Here is a 20,333-nt window from a genome sequence, read left to right as displayed (position 1 = left end):
TTTTAGCCGTCTCATCCTACATAGAAAGAACATCCACCAGCTCTCACCATCGTTAGACATTTTCCACTCAATTTCACGTTTATCGACCGTTCCATCGACACCTACAGTAACCGTAACCATCCGTTCTCCAACCTCCCTATCGTGACTGCAACTACCTTCGATTGAAAACAAGTTTTCACGAAATAATCGTGCACGGTTTCTTTATACATTAAAATAAAACAATACGCTAAACACGGGTATGCCGAGTTTCGCGTCTGGCAATTATCTTCGCAGCGAGAGGAGCGTAACTGAAAGCGGAAGCAGGGAGGAAAGTAAGAAAATTATATCGTCGGTGCAACACGCATCACGTATTAATACTCCTAACTCTACGACCAGAGCGGGGGTTAGCCCGCTAACATCCCTTTCAGTTTTCCTCGCAAGCAGTACAAGATTGCAGTTCTCTCGCATCGATTGCCTCTTCTTTGGACGCAATATCGCACTCTCGAGTCCATCGCACGAAAATTCATTGCATAAGAATCGTTTACATCCTCACGAAAATCCATTGCATAAGATTTGCGAACATCTTCATAAAAATCCATTGCATAAGAATCGTTTACATCCTCGCGAAGATCCGTTGAACAAGATTCGTGTACATCTTCACAAAAATTCATTGCATAAGAATTGTATACAGGTTCGCGAAATCCCATTGCATAAAAATCGTATCTTCACGAGAACCTACCGCATAAGAATCGTACGTACCTTCGCAAACATTCATTGCATAAGAATCATCTAGGTACACCGTCTCGAAAATCCATCGCGTAAGAACCGTGTACATCTTCGCTCTTCTCTTCGTCGTTTGTCGAAGTTCTCTCACCTAAATTCATCGTGTATCGCTTCGTTATGTTCGGACCCGTTACACCCGAGAAGGCGATCGCCTTCACGCGTCTCAGCGTGGTAATGAATTGCTGTTGGCCACTATCGTCCACCGCCACCCGTGGTCAGTTGCTCCGTTTCAATATCATGAGATTTCTGGTAATCGTAAGCGCTTTCGCACTCATCCTGCCGTTATTGTACGCGATGCACTTGCACCGCGACGATCCGGTCGTGTTCACGAACGCGGGTTGCCTGGCCGTGGCAGTGTGTCAGGTCCCGGTGCACGCGTTGCTCTGCATGGTTCATTACGATCGAATTCAGGTAGAATTTGCGATCATTTTCCCAGTGTCTGGCTCGAACGATCGTAATTTAGGAACAGGTAACCGCAGTGACGTGTTGCAGGCGTTGGTCGAACAGATGACCGATTGTTGCGCCGAAGCGAAATCGTACGAACGACACGTCCTGGTACGATACGTCGACAAGTATTCCAAGTTTTACGGGCTGTGTATCGCGTGGTTTTACGTGACAGCGGCCGTCTTCGACGTGGGCACCTTGTTCATATCTCAGCCCTTTCCATCGAACGCCGAGTACCCTTTCTCCGTTGATTACGAACCCGTGAGGACGTTCGTTTTCCTCCACCAAGTGATCGTCAGTTTCCAATGCTCCGCAGCCGTGTCCATGAACGTGTTCGTCGCGTTGCTGTTGCTGTTCGCGGGAGCTCGTTTCGAGATGCTGATGGCGGAACTGCGCGAAATACGGGACATCGAATCGTTGAAAGGGTGTGTGAAAAAGTATTACCGCGTGAAAAGGTACGTGACGATCGTCGCGAAACACCAGCGATGATTTAGCCGTTTAATGGAAAAGTCGAACAAAGGCTTGACTCTTTGGACGGGGAACGACATTATCTTAAGAACTTTACATGGCTATTGATAATATTTTTTGTTACTGTGTCATTTTAGCGAATTTGTACTTTGTCTCTCGCCTACCCTTTTGCATTAAACGACTCGAATTATTCCAGCAGGATGTAAAGAATAATATCTTTTCAGGTACGCGCAGGAAGTGGTCAGTGTTGTTCAGTACACGGCAGTTTACACGACGATTATGGCGACTCTGCCTCTGGTGCTCTCAGGACTCAGCATTATCAGTGTAAGTACGAATTACGCTAGTTGCTAGTTAAAAATAAGCGAAATTATTTTTCTGTTAACAGCGACAAGCGTTTACGGTGAAGCTGCAATTTTTGTCCCTGGGTGGGCTCGCGTTGCTGGAGGTCTTCTTGTGCGCTTGGCCAGCCGATAACCTCTTGGACGTGGTGATTGCACTTTTTCGTTCCGACTGAAAGAATTTTTAATCGATAATACCTTATGTGTGTTTTTTTTGTGGAGATGAAAGTACACGGTGGTTTTACTTTTTTGTTTTACCGGGAAAAATTTCTAATCGAGACTATCTTGATCTTTGTTCTTTGTTGTCAGAGTGAAAACGCTGTTCGGAGCTTGTACGAATCGTCATGGTACAATCGGACTGTGAGAATGCAGAAATTTGTCCTCCTTAGTATAGTACCTCAGCAACCGATCACCATCAGTTTCGGATGCGTGATTCCAGTTCTGTCGTTGATGTTTTTTTGTTCGGTACGAGAATGCTTTTCTTGACTAAAGTACAATGCACGGTGATGTCGATTGATTATTTGTTATATTTCAGTACGTTTCAAATGCATTTTCCTTGTTCACCGCTTTGCGGCTCATGATGTACAACGAAGATGAACCTTGATCCCAAGGAGACAAATGATTTCTATTTAAATTATGGATTGACTAATAATACATGGAATTAAATGTTGTAGTCAAATATGTGTTAAATAAATGGTTCGGTATATACGATTAATTTTGAATCGAGCTTTTTTCGATCGTTTTCCTTGCTTTTTAAAAAAATTTAATGTCAAACGTGGAAGATTTTTGTATTACCTAGCGCGTCAAAAGCAACTAATGGAATAATTGCACACATTGATAAACTGGATTAGAAACTACTTTGCTGAATTATTGATTCGATTGCGATATCAATTTGGAACAAAATGCACATTGAAAAGCATACTTTGCCTTATCTTCCAGACGTGAGTAGAGAAGTAAATGTTATCAATTTCGGCACTCGCTTGTTTGTTGATCGTGTCGATATCCGTGCAATTGATGTATTATAGTTGCACCGTGAATTGTAAACTGCAACTGGTATTTCACCGTGGCACCTGCTTGTATTTAATTAATGCAACTTGTGCGATAGATCGATGGAATCGTAATTGTTTCTCAAATGTGGAAAATTAACATTCTCGTACAATTTCAGGCACAAAGGAGGACACGCTATTTGTGGTATATTTAATTTTGGCAAAAAGTATAATTACGCAACAAAGAACGTACTTATTGTACGTTAAATATGAGGCCAAGAATCGATCAATTAGTGCCTCAAAACTTAAGTATAATAATATTTCTTAAATACCATCGATCGCATAATGAGTAATTAACACAATAGATACTCATCGCGTACAACTTCTCATTGATCGCAAACTCGTCACATTTGTTATTAAATAAAGAGCTATAAAATTTTGGACGATTGGGCACTTTGAAAAACGTGGTACAAAGAAATTAACAAACCTTCGCACGGGACTTCTTGCATCCATTATCTTGACAACGTGTTCTCAACTTCGCGCTGATTAACCACGGTTGCAATCACCAGCAACTATCATCTTGTAAAACGAAACATTACTGAAGACAAATATCAAGCATGCGCGTTCTCATTCTGTGTAAGACCAGCGGTGTGTTAATTATTCGCACGTCATGAACCGCCTCTCGCAATTACCACAGCGCAAGGAAAACGCAGCTGAACGCGGAACCGGTTAGGAAAACTCAGAAACTATAATTAGAACTTTATCGTGTATAACATATTGATAGACCCAACCTATGCTACTACATTTTCCAAGGGTTGATTGCACGTCAAAAGTGTACCGTCAATCATTCCACGTTCCCTTTGTAACCAGTGTCTTTTTTACTCACATTGTAATCGTATTGTTACGAAAGTGCGAAGAGTCTCCGTTTCTCGACGTCTTTGCTTCTTTGCTAGGCGCTCCTCGATCGCTATCGCAGTGTTCATTTCGCTTCGTTATGTTCAAAAGCATAACACCGGAGAAAGCCATAGGCTTCACTCGCCTAAGCGTGTCTCTGAACTGTTCGTGGCCGTTGCCATCGACCGCCACCAGGTCTCAGTTGTTCCGTTTCAAGATCATGCGATTCGTAGCGATCGTTAGCGCATCGGGGCTCTTCTTCCCGCTGATATACTCACTCTTCTTGCACTACAACGACCCGATCATCATCACGAAGGCTGGTTGCTTGGCAGCGGCTGTGTCTCAGATCCCGGTGCAATCGTCTTTCTGCATTGTTCATTACGATCGGGTCCAGGTAGAATTTACGATTATCCCAATGGTACCAACTTAGATTAAAAGGCCCAATTGTCTACGCTTCGAGGACCGACTGTAACATTATACTATCCTTACCTATCGACGAAAAGCATACATTTTTCTTGATACTTTTATAACTCTCATACCCTATTCTTCTATTTCTTATAACTTGAGTACGATGTCTACATTGGTCAAAGAATTCTATTTTCTCGTATTAATAACTTAAATGTCACAATTATAATTTCTTCGTTAATAAAATTGTAGTCACTCCTCCGATCGTGATACCAACAACGAAATTTAAATTCTGTCATATTAATAGTACTTACAACCGAATGTTAAATTTCTTTTGCTTATAGTTTTGTCAAGTTCGTGCGGTATTTTGAGTAAAACAGCTTGGGACGATACTAAATGAATCCGTACCCTGTAGCAAGGTTCGAGAACCCGTAACTAAGGTTGCGTGTTACAGGCATTGGTCGAGCAGATGACGGAATACTGCGCGAAAGCAAAGTCGTACGAGAGATACGTTCTGCAGAGTTACATCGAGAGGTATTCGACGTTCTATGGGGTGTCGGCGACCTGGATTTACATGACTGCGATCGCTTTCGTCGTGGGAACACTGTTCCTGTCTCAACCCTTCCCCACGGAAGCGGAATACCCGTTTCCAGTCGATTACGAACCCGTGAGGTTGGTGCTTTACGTGCACCAAGCTTACGTGGCCATGCAGTGTGCAGCGATCGTGTGCGTGAACGTGTTCGCCGCGTTGCTGTTGCTGTTCGCGGCGGCTCGTTTCGAGAGTTTAATGATGGATCTGCGCGCAGTGCAAAACTTCGAAACGTTGATAGAATGCGTGAAGAAATATTACCACACGAGAAGGTACGTGACGATGTTACTCGAACGACTGGTACTATCGCGTACGACTTCAAACTCTCTATTTCAGGTACGCGCAGGAAGTGGTTACGTTTGTTCAGTACACGGTACTTTCCACGACTATAGTATCCAGCTTTCTGCTCGTGCTCTGCGGTATTCATATTATCGGAGTAAGTATGCAACAATCGCGGTTAGGAATCAAACAGAGGTACGAACAGATTTTGTTTGTTTCGTTCAGCGGCAACCAATCGCGATAAAAGTGCAATTCGTTTTCTTGGCACTGACTGCATTGGTCGAGGTTTTCATGTGCGCCTGGCCAGCCGACAACCTGATGCACGTGGTGAGTTGCTTTGCGATACTATCTTTCGACTGTAAAGAGGTCTGGTTGTAAATTGTAATCGAAAGTAAGTTTTATAAATTCGAACAATCTATCTTCTTTTCTTTATACGTTGGAATTCTCTGATCACGATTACAGAGTAAATTTGGGTAAAATGAGATTTTTATATCGTATCGTCGTAGCCGTTTTCGATAAGTCTGACTCGCGTGGAATGCAATGTAACATTTTGAAAATATTTCACGGTGAATGGAAAGTTTTATATACTTGTACACACATGTGTACAAATTTCAACAACTAGACTTACCTCGAACGAAAAGAGTCGTGTCGGTCCTCGGTCGAGGTCTAGTGGACCTTTCTCTCTTTGGTATTCGATGCAGTTGAAATGTCACCTTACAAAACAATGTCAATGCGTTGACACCTGCACAATTGATTAAAAAATAGACAAAAGCTGGTGACCGATCGGTACTTGTTGATCCGAGTCTGCCAGACGTCATCAAACCGTTTCAGGGTCAACTGACTCCAAACGATTCTTTTTAATTCCCAGAGCGAAAATGCAGTTCGAAGCTTGTACGAATCGTCGTGGTACGAACGAGCTCTGGAAATGCAGAAAGACGTAATGCATGCGTTGCTACCTCAGAGACCGATAGTCGTTAGTATCGCGTGCATCATCCCGGTCTTATCGTTGAACTACTTCTGTTCGGTACGAGACTGCTCAACGCGAATCTCATTCGTCACGTTGCGATGTCAATTGATCTTATGTAATATTTCAGTACATCGGGAATGCATTTTCGATATTCACTGCTTTGCGAATCGTGATGAATGACAAAGACGAAAGTTTGTCGCGCGAGACTAACAATACTACGTTTATTACTGACTAAGTAATAACAGCTCGAAGTAAATACCTTGATTTTCGTCATCTGTGTTTTGCAATAGGTATATACGAATCATTTAATTTTGTGCATTTTTATATCGTTTGTTCGAAACTCGTTTTAAAGTGAATTCGACAAAGAAAACACTATACGGACTAGTTGTATTTTTATGTGTCAAAACTGTCTCATAATCTAACATTTTCATATACAATCGTTAAGTAAGCGGATAAATGAAAATTGTGTTTCGTATTGAAACACAACTCTATGTCGATAGGTATTTGGTAAAATTTTATCCATTTTACGTACGAACGCAGTGTTTCTTAATTATTCCTGATTTTATCTATATATTTCTCGTTGCACGTGTAATTATAAATACAATAGTGATTCAATATCGCATACGCTCAAATATTTATATTAATAAGATGATATATGTGCCATTGGTTAAGAGAAATGTAAGCGATTGTTTTGAAAATAAACAAACGTAAATATCTTACCTAATTTCAGGTAGAGCAAAAGAGTACGCTGATTCACCGATTGTTAATTTTGACACTGTGTACTCTAAGTGAGTATTTTAAAGCAAGAAATATTTAATTGTACAGATATTTAACCAGAGAAGACTAAACAAGCTTGTCGAAATTCTTTCTTGGCTGTGAATTGTTAATCCTTTAATACAGATATCGAAAAAGTACACGAACAACGTACTCGTGAGCAATTTGCTAATACTGTTGGTAATATAAACATGTTTCCAAAAGTGTCTCGTCCGCTGCGCGTTACTTTGTTCCTATTGTGCGCGAGCTTGGCATAACAATAATTATTCAAACAACATTTATTACCGAGCGAGTACTTCACCGAGAACAGTTGCCTTTTCGCACGGAGCTAGATAATTGCCAGCGGAAGTGAAAAGGTAAACTTTCCAGCCATTATGTAAACCGCAACAGGTGTAACGTACTAATTTGCTAGCAAGAAAATTGATCGAAGGGTTGCTTATTCATGCACGCGTATTAGCATCCACCTGCAATTTCGTTAACGGTTGCATTCGGTATTAATTTATCTCGTGTATTCATTTCCATTCGAGTCTCTCGCTGCAGAAGACTTATATACATTCGTACGGTGTTCCTCCATCGAGGGAAAATCTTTAAGTTATTTTCCATCGCCATGTTCGGCAACGTGACGTTAGAGTCGGTGATCGCGTTCACTCGACTCAGCGTTGCTTTGACGTGTTGTTGGCCTCTTCGTTCCACGGCTACGAAATCTCAGGTGATCCGTTTCAAGATCTTCAGATTCACGATGATTCTGAACGCGTTCGTGCTATTCTTGCCCCTGCTGAATGCACTGTACGTGCAACGGGACAACGCCAGCAACTTTGCTCAGGCGGCTTGTCTCGCACTCGCTGTTGTCCAGCTGCTCATGCAGACAGCTTTCTGCATTACCCAGTACGATCGTCTTCAGGTGAGGCTTTATCGATACAATGGTGCCTCGTTTAATGTTAGCAAAAGTCGAGTATCGATCATCGATACGCCAAACAAAGATAGAGAATTTTAATCGAATCTGTTCAACTCGGTACTTACTGTAGTATCTTGTCTAATGTTAAAAAAAAAATTAAGTATCGGTAATAGAGAATCTTAATCAAATCTGATCTAACGTTAATTCATCGGTACTGTAGTACCTTTTTTTAATGTTAAAAAAAATTAGGCATCGGTAATTACTGTAGTGCCTCGTTTAAAGTTAACGAAAATTTCCACAGCTGCCCTTCGAATAAAAGAAACTCTGAAACAGCGGTGACGATGATTTAGAAGTCATCGTCCTCTAGATTAGGATCTAGAATCCGAGTACCGAATGTTACCACGAGGCACCATTGTGTCCCGAATTGTGACGAGTTCTATCTCGATCTTTTCGGCTCGATCGCTTCGCACGAAGATTTAAGAACCGGTAATTTTAGCGACGTGTTGTAGCGGTTGATCGAGGAGATGATCGCTCACTGCGAGAGAGCGAAGCAATACGAAATACAGGTGTTCCAACATTACGTGCAGAAGTATTGCACGTTCTACGGTGTGTCCGCGATCTGGTTCTACGTGTCTGCGTCCGTCTTTGTCGTTGGAACCGTGTTCATATCGCAGCCATTCCCTACTAACGCCGAATACCCGTTCGCTGTCGATTACGAGCCCTTGAGGACGATCATTTTCTTGCACCAAGCTCTCGTCGGGATGCAATGCGCTGCCCACGTGTGCATCAACCTACTCGGCGCGTTGTTGTTGTTCTACGCGGCAGCGCGATTCGAGATTCTGATGATGGAACTGCGCGACATCACCGACATCCACGACCTGATAAAGGGCGTGAACAAATATTGCTCCACGAAGAGGTAAGGGACCACTTTTAGCGATCCAAACGACGGATACTTTTTGGTAACGTCCATGTGTTTCGTGTAGACTACTCGTACTCGAACATGTCGTTATAGATACGCGCAGGAAGTGGTGAAATCGGTTGGATGCATTGCTCTGATCACGATAGGAATCTGCGGTGTGGCGCTGGTGCTGTGCGGTATTAACTTCATCGGGGTAAGAGTGCTAGTCGGTAGCTGCAATAGCTACTTTTGTATTATAATACTCATCTTGGACGGTGATTATTTTTTTTCTTGTGTATAACATCCATCCTGGAGGGTGATTATATTTTTTTAAAATTGGAGTATCCGTCTGGGATGGTGGTAATCGTTTGTTTATATTACAATTGTAATGGGAAGTCAATGATTTCGATTGATCGCTTTTCGACCATCTGGTTTTTAAAATTATTTGAGTCAGAGGTTTTAGATGTTAAAATTGGTGATACTCTAAACCGTTATTTGTTCCCAAACAGCGGCAACCTTTCACGGTGAAAATGCAATTCTTGTGCTTGACTGGAACTGCATTATTAGAAGTGTTCATGTGCGCGTGGCCGGCGGATCATTTGATAGATACAGTGAGTTGGACTTCAATAGCTCCATTGTTCTCGAATTGCTAAGTACTATGAAGTCCCTATTACCGTCAGAGCGAGAATGTTGTCCAAGGTGCATACCAATCGATGTGGTACGAACGAACACCGAAGATGCAAAAGAACGTGCTGTACATGTTGATACCAAAGAGGGCGGTAGCCATCAGGATCAAGTGCATTATTCCGGTCCTCTCTTTGAATTACTACTGCTCGGTACAATTGCGTTGAATTATCCTTCCTGTAATTACAATGTCTATAAAAACATTTTTCAATGTTTCAGTATATCTCGAACGTATTTTCCCTGTTCACCGCCCTACGGATCATGATGATTAAGTACGAGGATGACAGTTGAAAGTTCCAAGTGAACCGAGATTATTTTCGTAGCTTGAGGTAAATTTGTTAATTTTTACCAAATTCTAGAATAAAGATGTATTTCTTTAATAACTATCGACTTCTCTGCGAACGTTTACTTATATCTCCCCCCTGTGTACATCACGCGAGACGTTAAAGTTGGCTCGCCGATTAAATATTTATCCCCGATACATGTAACAACTGCCGATAATGCGTTCCATCTCCCCTCCGTAAGGGGTAGAACGAAAGGGGGTTCCTTAATTACTCTCGCTAATGATCGTTAAAATCATCGATTTCTCCTCGTGAACCTTTCCAGTTTACGGTTGTCGGTACTCGCTGGTTGTTGATAAAAACGTTCTCGAACGTGAAAGAGTTTTCGAAAATATAAATAACGCGGTACCACGTGTCGGAGGCTAATTATTCCACGAGCGAACGAACCGTGCATACATGCGTCGCTCGAAGACTAACAGCAACCTGATGAGGGTTCTAAAACTCGGCTGTCAGTTCTATGGAAACTGGCCATTGAGCTCGAACGTGGCTAGATGGAGACGAGTACTTACAAGAGTGTTGCGCTGGTTACACTTTTCGAACGAGTTCTTCGGGACATTAGCGATTTTCAACGGACTCAATTGTTGTTTCACGAGCCTGGGCGATTTCGTAAAGTCGTCCGTGGAGGTAGTGTTCATGCTGGAGACTATGTTCAATTTGATCTACTACCGATGCAGGGAATCCGAGTTCCAGGTTAATGTTCAATTACGTTGAAATTGTTCCCGATAAAAATTTCGCGTCGTTTGCAGTGTTTGATAGTCAAGATGGAAAGATTCTTCGATACGTCGAACCCGACGGAGAGGATCGTGAGATTGAAGTATCTGAATCGCACGAAATGGGTGTACTACGTGCTGATAACAATATTTATCGTCGGAGGACTGCTCTTCGCTCTCATTCCGCTTTTCGCGAGTACTCATGCGACTCCGGTGAACACGGCGTACGAGTACTTTACGCTATCCAGGGAAACATACTGGGGCTTACGCATTATCTACGCGCTGAATGTATTTCACCTCGTGAACGCCGCTTCGGTGATCTTTCTCGATCTGCTCATAATTTCGATAATATGGCACGCAGCTTGTAAATTCCGTCGGCTGGGTGCGAAATTGAGAATCGTCGACAAGGAGAAGATGAACGCGTGGATCGAGGAACACCAGGACGCGATCAAGTACGTTTCTTTGTATTGTAACTCGCTCGGTAAATCCCTTCTGTCTGGTCTAGCCAGAGAAAATTAAATCGTAGGTAACTGTATCGTTTCAATTTTAACGCTTTGTACCTATTCGCTCACTCACCGAGAAAAAGTCGAGAAAATTTCTCTTTCCTCGTGCAGCCACGCGAAAGAAGTCGACCAAGTGATGGCACCCCTCGCGATCAAATCGACGATCGCTGTAACGCTATACATGATCATGTCTGGTCTCGTTATCGCACACGTGAGTGCCTTGTGCGTCTATACTCGAACCATGACAGTAAATTTTTCTGGACATGGTAATTGTCTGTTTAAATATACGTGTCTTTTCAATAACGCTTGCACCGTGATATAGGACATACCCTACTTCGAGCTGACGAAGTTCCTCGTGGTCACCATGTTATCCGTGTTGAGATTCCTCGCGTGCAGTTGGGCAGCGGACGCCATGACCGAAGAGGTGAGATCTTGTTTCAATTAGGGTCGAGACGAGCGTTTAACGAGCACTTTTGAACAGGCGCGTGGCATCGCTTGGAAGATTTACGACTACCCGTGGATCAACGCGGAGCCGAAAATACGCAAAGTGGTGGTAATTATGATCCAAATGTGCCAAAAACCAATCGTCATTCACACGGGTAGATTTCTAACGGCTTGGTCGTTATGGTTCTGCGGTCGGGTAAGTTATCTCTTCGCTTTCGAAATAGTTTTCCATTCGAGAGCGCAATAATAGATCTTCTCAGGTTCTGTGTACTATATTGACCTACTTCTCGACACTGAGAGCGGTGCTACGTGGATGAGCACTTCTACGCGAATGAACTTGCCTCGGCCAGGTAGCCTGCGACGGTTCCACTATTTGCAAACACGGTCGACTCGAGGCTGGGACATCCGACAAGACCATAGAATAGCAAGAATACCCTTGAAACCCAATCAACCAAACCCTCAACACCGTAATAACGTTACTTTATTGCTCTTCCGCGAACGAAACGAATATTCAACGAAACTGAGCATTAAATTACAGATATTGTCATCTACGACGCTCTTACTGTATTTCCTACTACCTTCTATACATAACAACGAACTGGTGATTCGACAAAATATTGCTTCTACCGATAATCGGCCCTTCGGGTCCTTCAGATCCTGTCGACGAAACGGAAGCGAAGCGGTTTATTGGGCACGTTCACCATCATGAATTTGCTACCGATGTCGGCGTAGTCGTACTCGACTCTGAATTGACGTATGAGCTGGAAAACGAGAGACGATGAATTCGAACACGAAGTATACGTATTCACGATTCGATCTATCGAGCAACCTTTGCAGTCAGTAACATCATTGTCGTTTCGGCCATATTCTTTCCTAAGCACGACCTTGCCCCGTAGCCAAAAGGTAGACAACTGAAGTCCGTGTCCGCGTCCGAAGAGTTCTTCAACCATCTCTCTGGACGGAATTTTTCGGGATCTTCGTAATTCTCCTCACGTTGCGACGTTATTTGATTGGCCATTATGACGAACGTCTGAAAGAATCGATATTCACGGATAACAGGTAACAATGCGGTAATTCTCGTTGCACGATCATCAGATTTCATTTGTTCTAACATTTAAAGATCACCGACTTGAGAAAGATCAACATTTTTTAAATTCCTGGTTTCTTTCTTACGATAATATTAGCGACGCATTGACGAGATTTTTCCAACGAAGATAAGATAAAAAACGATGCAATTTGGATAAGTTTTAGTCGCGGTGAGGGAGCCGCTATGTTCTACGCGCTATAAGACTCTCTCCGGTCCCGAGCAGCGATCGTACAACGAACATTCACCGTAATTTTGATATTTTACTCACTCCTTTCGGTACCGTGTATCCATGAAGCGATATCGTCTTCGGCAGTAGTCTCGTGAAATACGGGAACGCGGGTTTCAATCTTCGCGATCGAATTGTCCATTTTATATTTAACAATAACGCCTATTATCTATTTCCGTTCTACTCAAATACCTCAAACTTTCCTGGATGCACGCTTTTAGGTACCGCATACTGTTCAACTTGTTCGGCGTCAAGGAAGACTTCTTATCCGGCAAAATATTCATTATCTCGTCGTAGACGTTCCTCTGTGTTCTTGGATTCTTCGCCAGATAGTACAACAAGAACGCCTCGCAGTTCGCCGTCTGAAAACGCGCCAAATGTTCAACATCCGCGATAAATTGTTCCAATTTGTATATTCGAATGGTTACCGCTTGTACACCCAAGATAATCATGTCCATTAGCAACGTGCAAACGTCGTCGGGATGAATGCCTTCGTCTAAGAGGAACTTTTCCAGAACAGGTGACCCGTCCTCCGCTCTGTCGTGTTTTCCACCTACGGGCGATCGATTTCGAAGCTTGTTTTGAGCATGACGGACGTACTTTCCTATGACCCTTTCCGACAAACGATCGATCAAAATTACATAGAAGACGTATTATCGTTATTATATATTTTTCCAAACGCTTACCCATCGAGAACGTCGCAAGCTTCGAACAGAGTCTTGGCGAACGGAGTCGCGAAGAACCTCCACACCTGGAAACCAGTCTCGCAACGACTCATGTACTTGTGAGCAGTCGTCAAGGAATTTATGATCCTCGCTGCTTCGGATGTCGTGTTGTAGCCCGCTGATTCCAAGAAACCGAGATGTTTGTTGAATATAACGGTGCAGAAACACTCCATCGACCAACGCGTAATGTCCTCGTGGAAGGTGCGAGGTACCTGTTCACCGCCGATTCAATATTTTTATCATTGAACGGTTCTCGTTCAAGAGAACCCTCGGCACTCTCGGTCAAAGTGCAAAACAATTTGTCTCGTGTCTATTTTCACGCATGCTTGCATCCCCACTCTTGTTTATAGTCTACTAGCTCCGCCCACTGTCGATCTTCTTCATAGTTCTCGACCAATAGCGACAATAAGTGCTACGGTAGGGGAACTGGTAGACTGTGAACCAGCGTGGAGATGTAGACAATCGTTAACCTCTTTGTCAAGGACGCACAGTACTTGGTTCACGATTGAAAGTTGGATACCTCGTCCTGTTTATTGCGTATTTTGTACATCCTGTTGATCAACTCGTCGCAGATCGTATCGATCTTGTAGAAGAAGCTGGAGGCGATTTTTTCGAACTCTTCCTCCACTTTCTCTCTGATCTCCATCCACTCTGCCCCCTGCCTGAAAAACTCTCGATATGGAGCACGGAAAGTTTAAAAAAAACGATTTGGAAAAATGTTTACTAACAGCGAAAATGGCCCTGCGAGACGATACTTGCGATGGTGCAGACGATAGTGTTGCAATATGTCGATTCCACTGCGAATGGGCGTGCCCCCTTCCTGCTTAAAAACCTCGGCTATGTGTTCGGGCCTGAAATAATCAGCGAATCGACCAAGATCGGGGAACGTTCTAGGTGAAAATCTCACCTGTGAATTATGACGATATCTCCGGAAAGTGGACCATTGATCCTCACGATGCAACCGTACTCGTTGAACAAATACTTCAGGGGCGTGATGTTGCGATTCCACGTCAATCGTCCTGAAAAGTACTCGATTGAGCGTTAAATTTTAATCGTTCGAAGCTTCTGCGCGCTTCCTTTCAAACGTATCTTTATTTCAGGGGTCGAAGAAAACAGTTACTTTTCTACTTTTCTTTTAAAAAATATCCGAACCGGTCAAGAAGAACACCCAAACAACTCTCGAAACGATTCGGAACGTTTGTGCGTGTCTCTTGTGAATTTGATTGACACTGGAACTTTTATTTTCGAGAATTTTTATTTCCAGAAATTGTTCAGTAGCCAGAAACCCGAAGAGACAGCAATACTTTGCTATCCTGCACTCGATAATAATAAAAATAATACACGACAACTCTAAAGACACGAGTGACGAAATGGGGGAGTGTCTTCGGACATTTGACCTATTGGTACTTCAACAGATCGTACCCTGAGTGAATCTGTTGATTAGCAGACTGGAAAACAGTTGCGTACCGAGGAGCGGCACGTATTTCCAATACTTCTCCCAGATCTTCAGAACCGTTGGCCCGGGGACCTCTTCGAAAGGCAATGGCGTCCTGTCTCCGATGATCTGATCGCTCTTCGGAATGGACAACTCGAGGGTGGACGACACTTCCGTGGTCGCTGGATCCAGCAGAGGAATGTCTCCGCGCGACAAGGGCTCGGCGACGATGTTGGTTGCTTGAGTTTCGGCCATGGACGCGGCTGGAACCCAAACAATTGTCCCGATTAATAATTAAATGTGAAAGAATGAAATCGTACCAGTCTTGATTGTATCCAAAAGATTCAATTGCAGAAGTGTTCTTTATTCAAATTTATTGTAGAATAATTATACTTGATACTGTTTCGTTCGATAAATCCATTACGCGGAGAAAGTTAAATGAAACTTCCTCTTCGATATTTTAGAACAATAAGAATTACTCGTTTCGTGTGAGCAAGTGGTAATAGAAATTAGAATAGAAAATAAATGCCAGTAGTTACGAAAGCGTGTGTGCGTTCTTGCTCCAAAATAACAACAACGGTTAACTTTCCTCTACGTAATGGATTTCTTTTTACAATTAATCGCGTTTGAATTATTTTTTCTATTCGTTGCGCTTACAAATTATGTTCGTGGCATTGAGATTCAGGCACTTTTGACTCTCGGAGGCCGACAGAGGCTTCGTCACCTTTATCACCGAGCATCGTCGAGAGAACGACGTGATTCTTGGCAGCAATCGTTGCATCTCCACCGAAGTTAATTACTTTCTAATATCTAAATTATAATTGCCGATTACGAAGTACGTTTACGAATGTCGCGAGTGTCGCTTACCTGTGCGTTTTATACAGTAGAAGATTATCCACGGAAACTTAACGTTTCGACAATGTGACAGTAAGGCAAGATATAACAAATCAGTTGCCTTGGTAGCAACCACGAAAACGTTTGAAGGTAGCGTTTGAAAATGGCGCCGAGGTTGATCGAGTCGGATCGACTCGATCGGTGACATTTAACCAATAAATGCACGATTTTTGTTTCAAAGGTAGTAAATAAAATCGAAGAAAATTATTTTAGTCGTTGTAATAAATAAAAGTTGATAAAAATAGATTATAGAAAAGCAATAGTAATTAAGTAGCACATCGTTAGTGTCTAGTAACATTTGTGTATACGAAAAATAGATATACTGCAGTCGTGCGATCAGCGTTGCAACGCAGACAAAAGGAAAAGGACGCTCGTATAGAAACTTTATTTACCGTACAAATTTGTCGCAAATTATAAACTAGACCCGTATCGAGTATCGTTAATTTACACCCCAGAGTTCACACGTCAACCTCGATCTCGACGTCCTCTTCGTCCTCTGAAACAGTCTTCTCTGTCGTCGTGTTCCTTAAATTATCCTTTGTTAATTTCCTCGGCGAGTCCTTCTGGGTGTCAGGATTCGTCAACGAAGCGTTCTCGCTTTCTTTCGTGTGCCGCCACTTCATTCGTCGGTTTTGGAACCAGACCTTCACCTGAAAAGAATTCAAAAATATTCAGATACAAATATCTCTGGTATTAAAAATTGTAACTGGTAATTACCTGCGCGTCCGTAAGGCCCAAAGTCGCTGCGAGCTGCCTCCTGTCAGGTTTGGTTATGTATTTCTGCAAGGAGAATCTTCTCTCCAACCCTTTTCGTTGCAGAGAACTGAACACGGCCCTTGACCACGACCTTTTTCTTCTGGTGTTGGGCTCTGGTTGGCTGGTCGGTGTCGTCGTCGAAGTTACCGGAGCTGTAAACAATTTTTTCTCATCGAAAGAAACATAAAATTACGAACCAGGGGGTTTAGGTAAAAAATAATGGTACTCTTGGAGAAATCAAGCAAGGATCGATTTATTAGACAGAAATTGAGAAGCTTCTGGATAGTCATAACCTAGATGTTGTCTTCTCGAGAGGTTTATTTTTTATTAACTTGATCGTAAAACTTTGTAAGCTCAACGTGTATATTTTCTAAGAATAAAGAGCTCATTTGCTATAGGAATTATGTTTTCACTTATTTTCCCTCGTATAAATTCTACCGTACATGGGTCTCTAACTTTATAATACTGTAAAGTAACCAAAGGAGTAGGTCGAGGGGTTTTCTTATCCAGAGAAAGTAAATAACCGAGTCGAGGAAAAATTTTGATTTCGCGTCGCACGGAGAGTTACGATTATCCTCATGGCCGTCGCATACCAGCGAGAGATTCTCGTGCACGCAGAGAACCCTAGTTGATACAGAGTTTCTGTCTATAAAACAGAAACCGAGGGGATTCGTCGCGATGCACGCGGCTCGGATCACAAATCAGAGGGAGACGTGACACGATGTAAACGGTGGCCCGAACTCTTAAGCCGGACGGGTGTCTGTTTCAACAGATCCTAGCCCCGAACAAGAGGCCCCCGCGATTGGGCACTTCTGGCTGATTTACAACCCTACAGAATGTATACAACGTGTACGAATTTAAACAGTGCGGTTCTCTCCCCGGTTGGTACGGTCCTACGAATGAATTGGACGACCAGTAGGATCATAGTTATTTCGGGATCTCTATGCTGCTCTTTGATGGTGCAACTTCGATTGGCGAATATCCTCGCGTTCGCCGTTAACCAGATCGATTCGATTCTCTTGGCGTCGATAATTCAGGAGAGACGTCGCGAAACTTGGCAGCGTATTCCCCGTTTGAAAATTAAGACGAAAATCGAACCGTTAATGGGAAAATTCTTCTCAACGCGTAGAGAGAAATATTCGAACCCTTGCTGCTGCAGTTGCACAAAATTTCGAGAGATTGTCCTTCGATGAAAATATTTTACGAATGTTGCATCGGAAAATACAAAGTTTCGAGAGATTTTTCGTTTAAATGGCTGATTCAATAGTTTACATAATTACAATGTTTGCGAAGACTCTTCGAAAACATGCCACGACGAAAATGCGGAAACTTTTCTTTTCTAAATTGCAAACTAAATATTTAACGGTTCGTGCAATCGCAATAATATTTACGAAGACTATTCCGAACGCGCCTTGATGAAAATTTTCGGATTGTTTTACTCCAAATTACGCAATTCGAATAACCGATGGTCCGGTCTACAGAGTTGCACGAGTGTTATTGTTGGAAGATGTTCGAGAAGTCTCGTGAAACGCGTGGAAGATCATTAAGGACATTTAATCCTCGTAATTGATATTTTATAGCGTTCGAGGAACTCGCGTGCAAGACGAGAGAGGGTGGTCGGATTTTTCGACTTTTAACTAACGGAGAAGGGTCACGACTAAACCGCTGTTTACATCGCGCGTAAACGAATGGTGGCACTTAAGATGTCGTTTAAACACGGACAGGAAACACGAGAATACACTGGCGCGTAAATATTTTGCCCTACTTGCTGCCGAGTATTCGAGAGACAAGACAGTGGCCCATATGGTCGCATTTGTTAATGACGCAACGTTCGTTTCACGAGCGTTCGCTCTCGCGATGATTTCCGCTAAAGAGATCTAAACGCTCTCGAACTGGGGGGTCTCTAAATTATCGATTAGCCCGAATGATGAAACAACCTGTCTACGAAGCAAAGAACAGCTTCTTCCGACAATAAATTCGGAGAAACAAATTATGTAGTTTAATCGCCGTCGATAGATTTTCTTCTTTTTCATTCCGATTCTCATTCGTATGTAAATTACTCGAATGGTAATATTGCCGATTACCATTCGCCCATCCGGATGGACGATAATTATTATTACGAAATTTTAGAAGCGTTCGTCGCGAAGTTTTTCATTTGAAAAATGAACGAATTCGTTTTTATAGTAGAGGATTTATTATTCGTTGTAAAGAATAAATAGAATACCAATTAGAGTCTTACCTCGAGGGACAGGTCGAAATGGAGCCGGTCGATAAATGTTCCCGTAATTTTCGATGATTCCGTTGCCGTGATTCGCGCTCCCATAACTTCCAGGGATCGTCGTTTGTCCGTAGGAAAATGTAGGGCACATTCGGAGGGCTTCGCACCTGACGCAACCTCCGGGGCAAGGACACCGCACGGTGGAAAATTGTACCGGAAGTGGCCTGAGCACATCTTTTGGAATGCACGATCATACTCAAAAGTTGTCCATACGAACGAGGAATGCAGGATATGCCGCTCGAAACAGGCCACCTAATTACCTCCTTTAACTATAACGATACAAGGAAGTGTTACATACATAATTTTCATGGTTTTAAAGGTGCGACATCCTGCCAGAAAAATTGTCTTCCCATGGTAATATTTTTTCCAAAGTTCTCAAGGTCACCGATACTCGTGCACCGTGTTTTCTTTTTTGTACGCGTTGCACTCTACGTGTCCAATGAGTACGATAATGCGACGCGAAAATGACCTGGACACTCCACGGAGAACGATACTGGGAAGAAAATCTTTTCATGCAACGTATCCACCTTTTCGAACCATTCAATTTATGTACGAAATACTTTTTGGTATCTTCGCGTCGAAAAGATATAATCGAGCGATCTGTTTCGAGCCGAGACACCCTCTATAAAACTCGCGCTCTTGCACTTCTTTTACAGATTGGTTTTACATCGAGAATTTTTATGAAAACAAACAAGATACTTAAACCGAAATAATTTTCGAAGAACTTTTTCGTTCAATGCCAACGAAACACGCGTTTGGACAGCCGATCCCGATCGTTCTCACCTGTTTTCTTCGAAGAAATTTCATCCGAGAGTATGCGTTCTACGCCGAACTTCAATTGTTTCGAACAATTCGTTCCATCCACGACGCGAGTTTTGACTTCGTCCATTTTTATCACTTGGGAAAATTCACCTACAATTGTCCTAGATTTTTCAATCACTCTGTCTTTCTCACCTCGCGAACTTTGTACGTTCACAACATTTTAACGATCGAATTTTCTCACGAGCACGTTTCACTCGATCGCACTGTTTGTCTCATGATGAAAATCGGCGATCACTTGCCAAGATTGGACGCGATATTTTCAATAGCAATTTAATTGTAAACCGACGACGAACGAGAGACGAGGAAACAAGAACGGAAGTCACCGACGCAGACGAAGATAATTACCCGCCAAACAATGACTTTCACGGAAGTGCATAAGAATGAATGAGCGAAGGTATTCCTGCCATCTTCAGAGCAGATTTTAGTTTAAAAAAAATCATCCGAGCTGCCTGCAATTTCGACCGTGGGATTGGTCCACGCAGATGCTGTAGGCGTGTCTCTCAGAAGATTGGTCCCTGAAGGATGATGAGTCCGATGCCAGGGTTACGAGCCTCCATGGAGCGTTGCTCGCAAGTATTCCACTCCTCGAGCTTTTTATTAAGTAAATATTATAAAACGTACCCACTGCGTGCAACATTATCGAACAGTGTAAACAATCATCGAATTTATGTCCAAATATATATATACGGGAGCCTTGACACACGTCGTATCGGTTGCAAATTAGAACGA

The 20,333-nt window shown here is 42.8% G+C and overlaps 4 protein-coding genes and 1 long non-coding RNA gene across 5 annotated transcripts; 2 read left to right on the top strand and 3 right to left on the bottom strand.

Annotated features, from left to right (window-relative positions):
- Positions 1–1,924: 1,924 nt before the first annotated feature.
- Positions 1,925–3,539, bottom strand: LOC143149057 (uncharacterized). Its single transcript, XR_012992679.1, has 2 exons — positions 3,486–3,539; positions 1,925–2,184 (listed from the first exon to the last, which is right to left on the bottom strand). It is a non-coding gene; the product is annotated as an uncharacterized LOC143149057 (long non-coding RNA).
- A 3,969-nt stretch (positions 3,540–7,508) lies between these two features.
- Positions 7,509–9,674, top strand: LOC143149687 (uncharacterized). The gene is made up of 6 exons (XM_076317255.1): positions 7,509–7,807; positions 8,311–8,717; positions 8,814–8,913; positions 9,209–9,310; positions 9,380–9,535; positions 9,603–9,674. The coding sequence occupies exons 1-6, from the start codon at positions 7,514–7,516 to the stop codon at positions 9,672–9,674; spliced, it is 1,131 nt and encodes a 376-aa protein (XP_076173370.1). The 5' UTR covers positions 7,509–7,513.
- Positions 9,675–10,120: 446 nt separating this feature from the next.
- LOC143149686 (uncharacterized) lies at positions 10,121–11,259 on the top strand. Its single transcript, XM_076317254.1, has 3 exons — positions 10,121–10,414; positions 10,471–10,886; positions 11,049–11,259. Exons 1-3 carry the CDS (start codon positions 10,121–10,123, stop codon positions 11,257–11,259), a joined length of 921 nt encoding a protein of 306 aa, XP_076173369.1.
- A 587-nt stretch (positions 11,260–11,846) lies between these two features.
- On the bottom strand, positions 11,847–19,989 carry LOC143148934 (putative cytochrome P450 12a5, mitochondrial). The gene is made up of 11 exons (XM_076315775.1): positions 19,566–19,989; positions 14,842–15,117; positions 14,327–14,438; positions 14,148–14,270; positions 13,940–14,081; positions 13,381–13,631; positions 13,123–13,306; positions 12,887–13,056; positions 12,737–12,815; positions 12,211–12,411; positions 11,847–12,142 (listed from the first exon to the last, which is right to left on the bottom strand). The coding sequence occupies exons 1-11, from the start codon at positions 19,669–19,671 to the stop codon at positions 12,032–12,034; spliced, it is 1,755 nt and encodes a 584-aa protein (XP_076171890.1). The 5' UTR covers positions 19,672–19,989; the 3' UTR covers positions 11,847–12,031.
- Positions 15,732–18,996, bottom strand: LOC143148935 (H2.0-like homeobox protein). The gene is made up of 3 exons (XM_076315776.1): positions 18,744–18,996; positions 16,466–16,656; positions 15,732–16,398 (listed from the first exon to the last, which is right to left on the bottom strand). The coding sequence occupies exons 1-3, from the start codon at positions 18,871–18,873 to the stop codon at positions 16,207–16,209; spliced, it is 513 nt and encodes a 170-aa protein (XP_076171891.1). The 5' UTR covers positions 18,874–18,996; the 3' UTR covers positions 15,732–16,206.
- Positions 19,990–20,333: the final 344 nt, after the last annotated feature.

Source organism: Ptiloglossa arizonensis, chromosome 7 (assembly GCF_051014685.1).
Source record: "Ptiloglossa arizonensis isolate GNS036 chromosome 7, iyPtiAriz1_principal, whole genome shotgun sequence".
Taxonomy (NCBI): Eukaryota; Metazoa; Arthropoda; class Insecta; order Hymenoptera; family Colletidae; genus Ptiloglossa; species Ptiloglossa arizonensis.
Note: the sequence above shows the minus strand (reverse complement) of the source record. Positions and strands in the feature narration are given on the sequence as shown.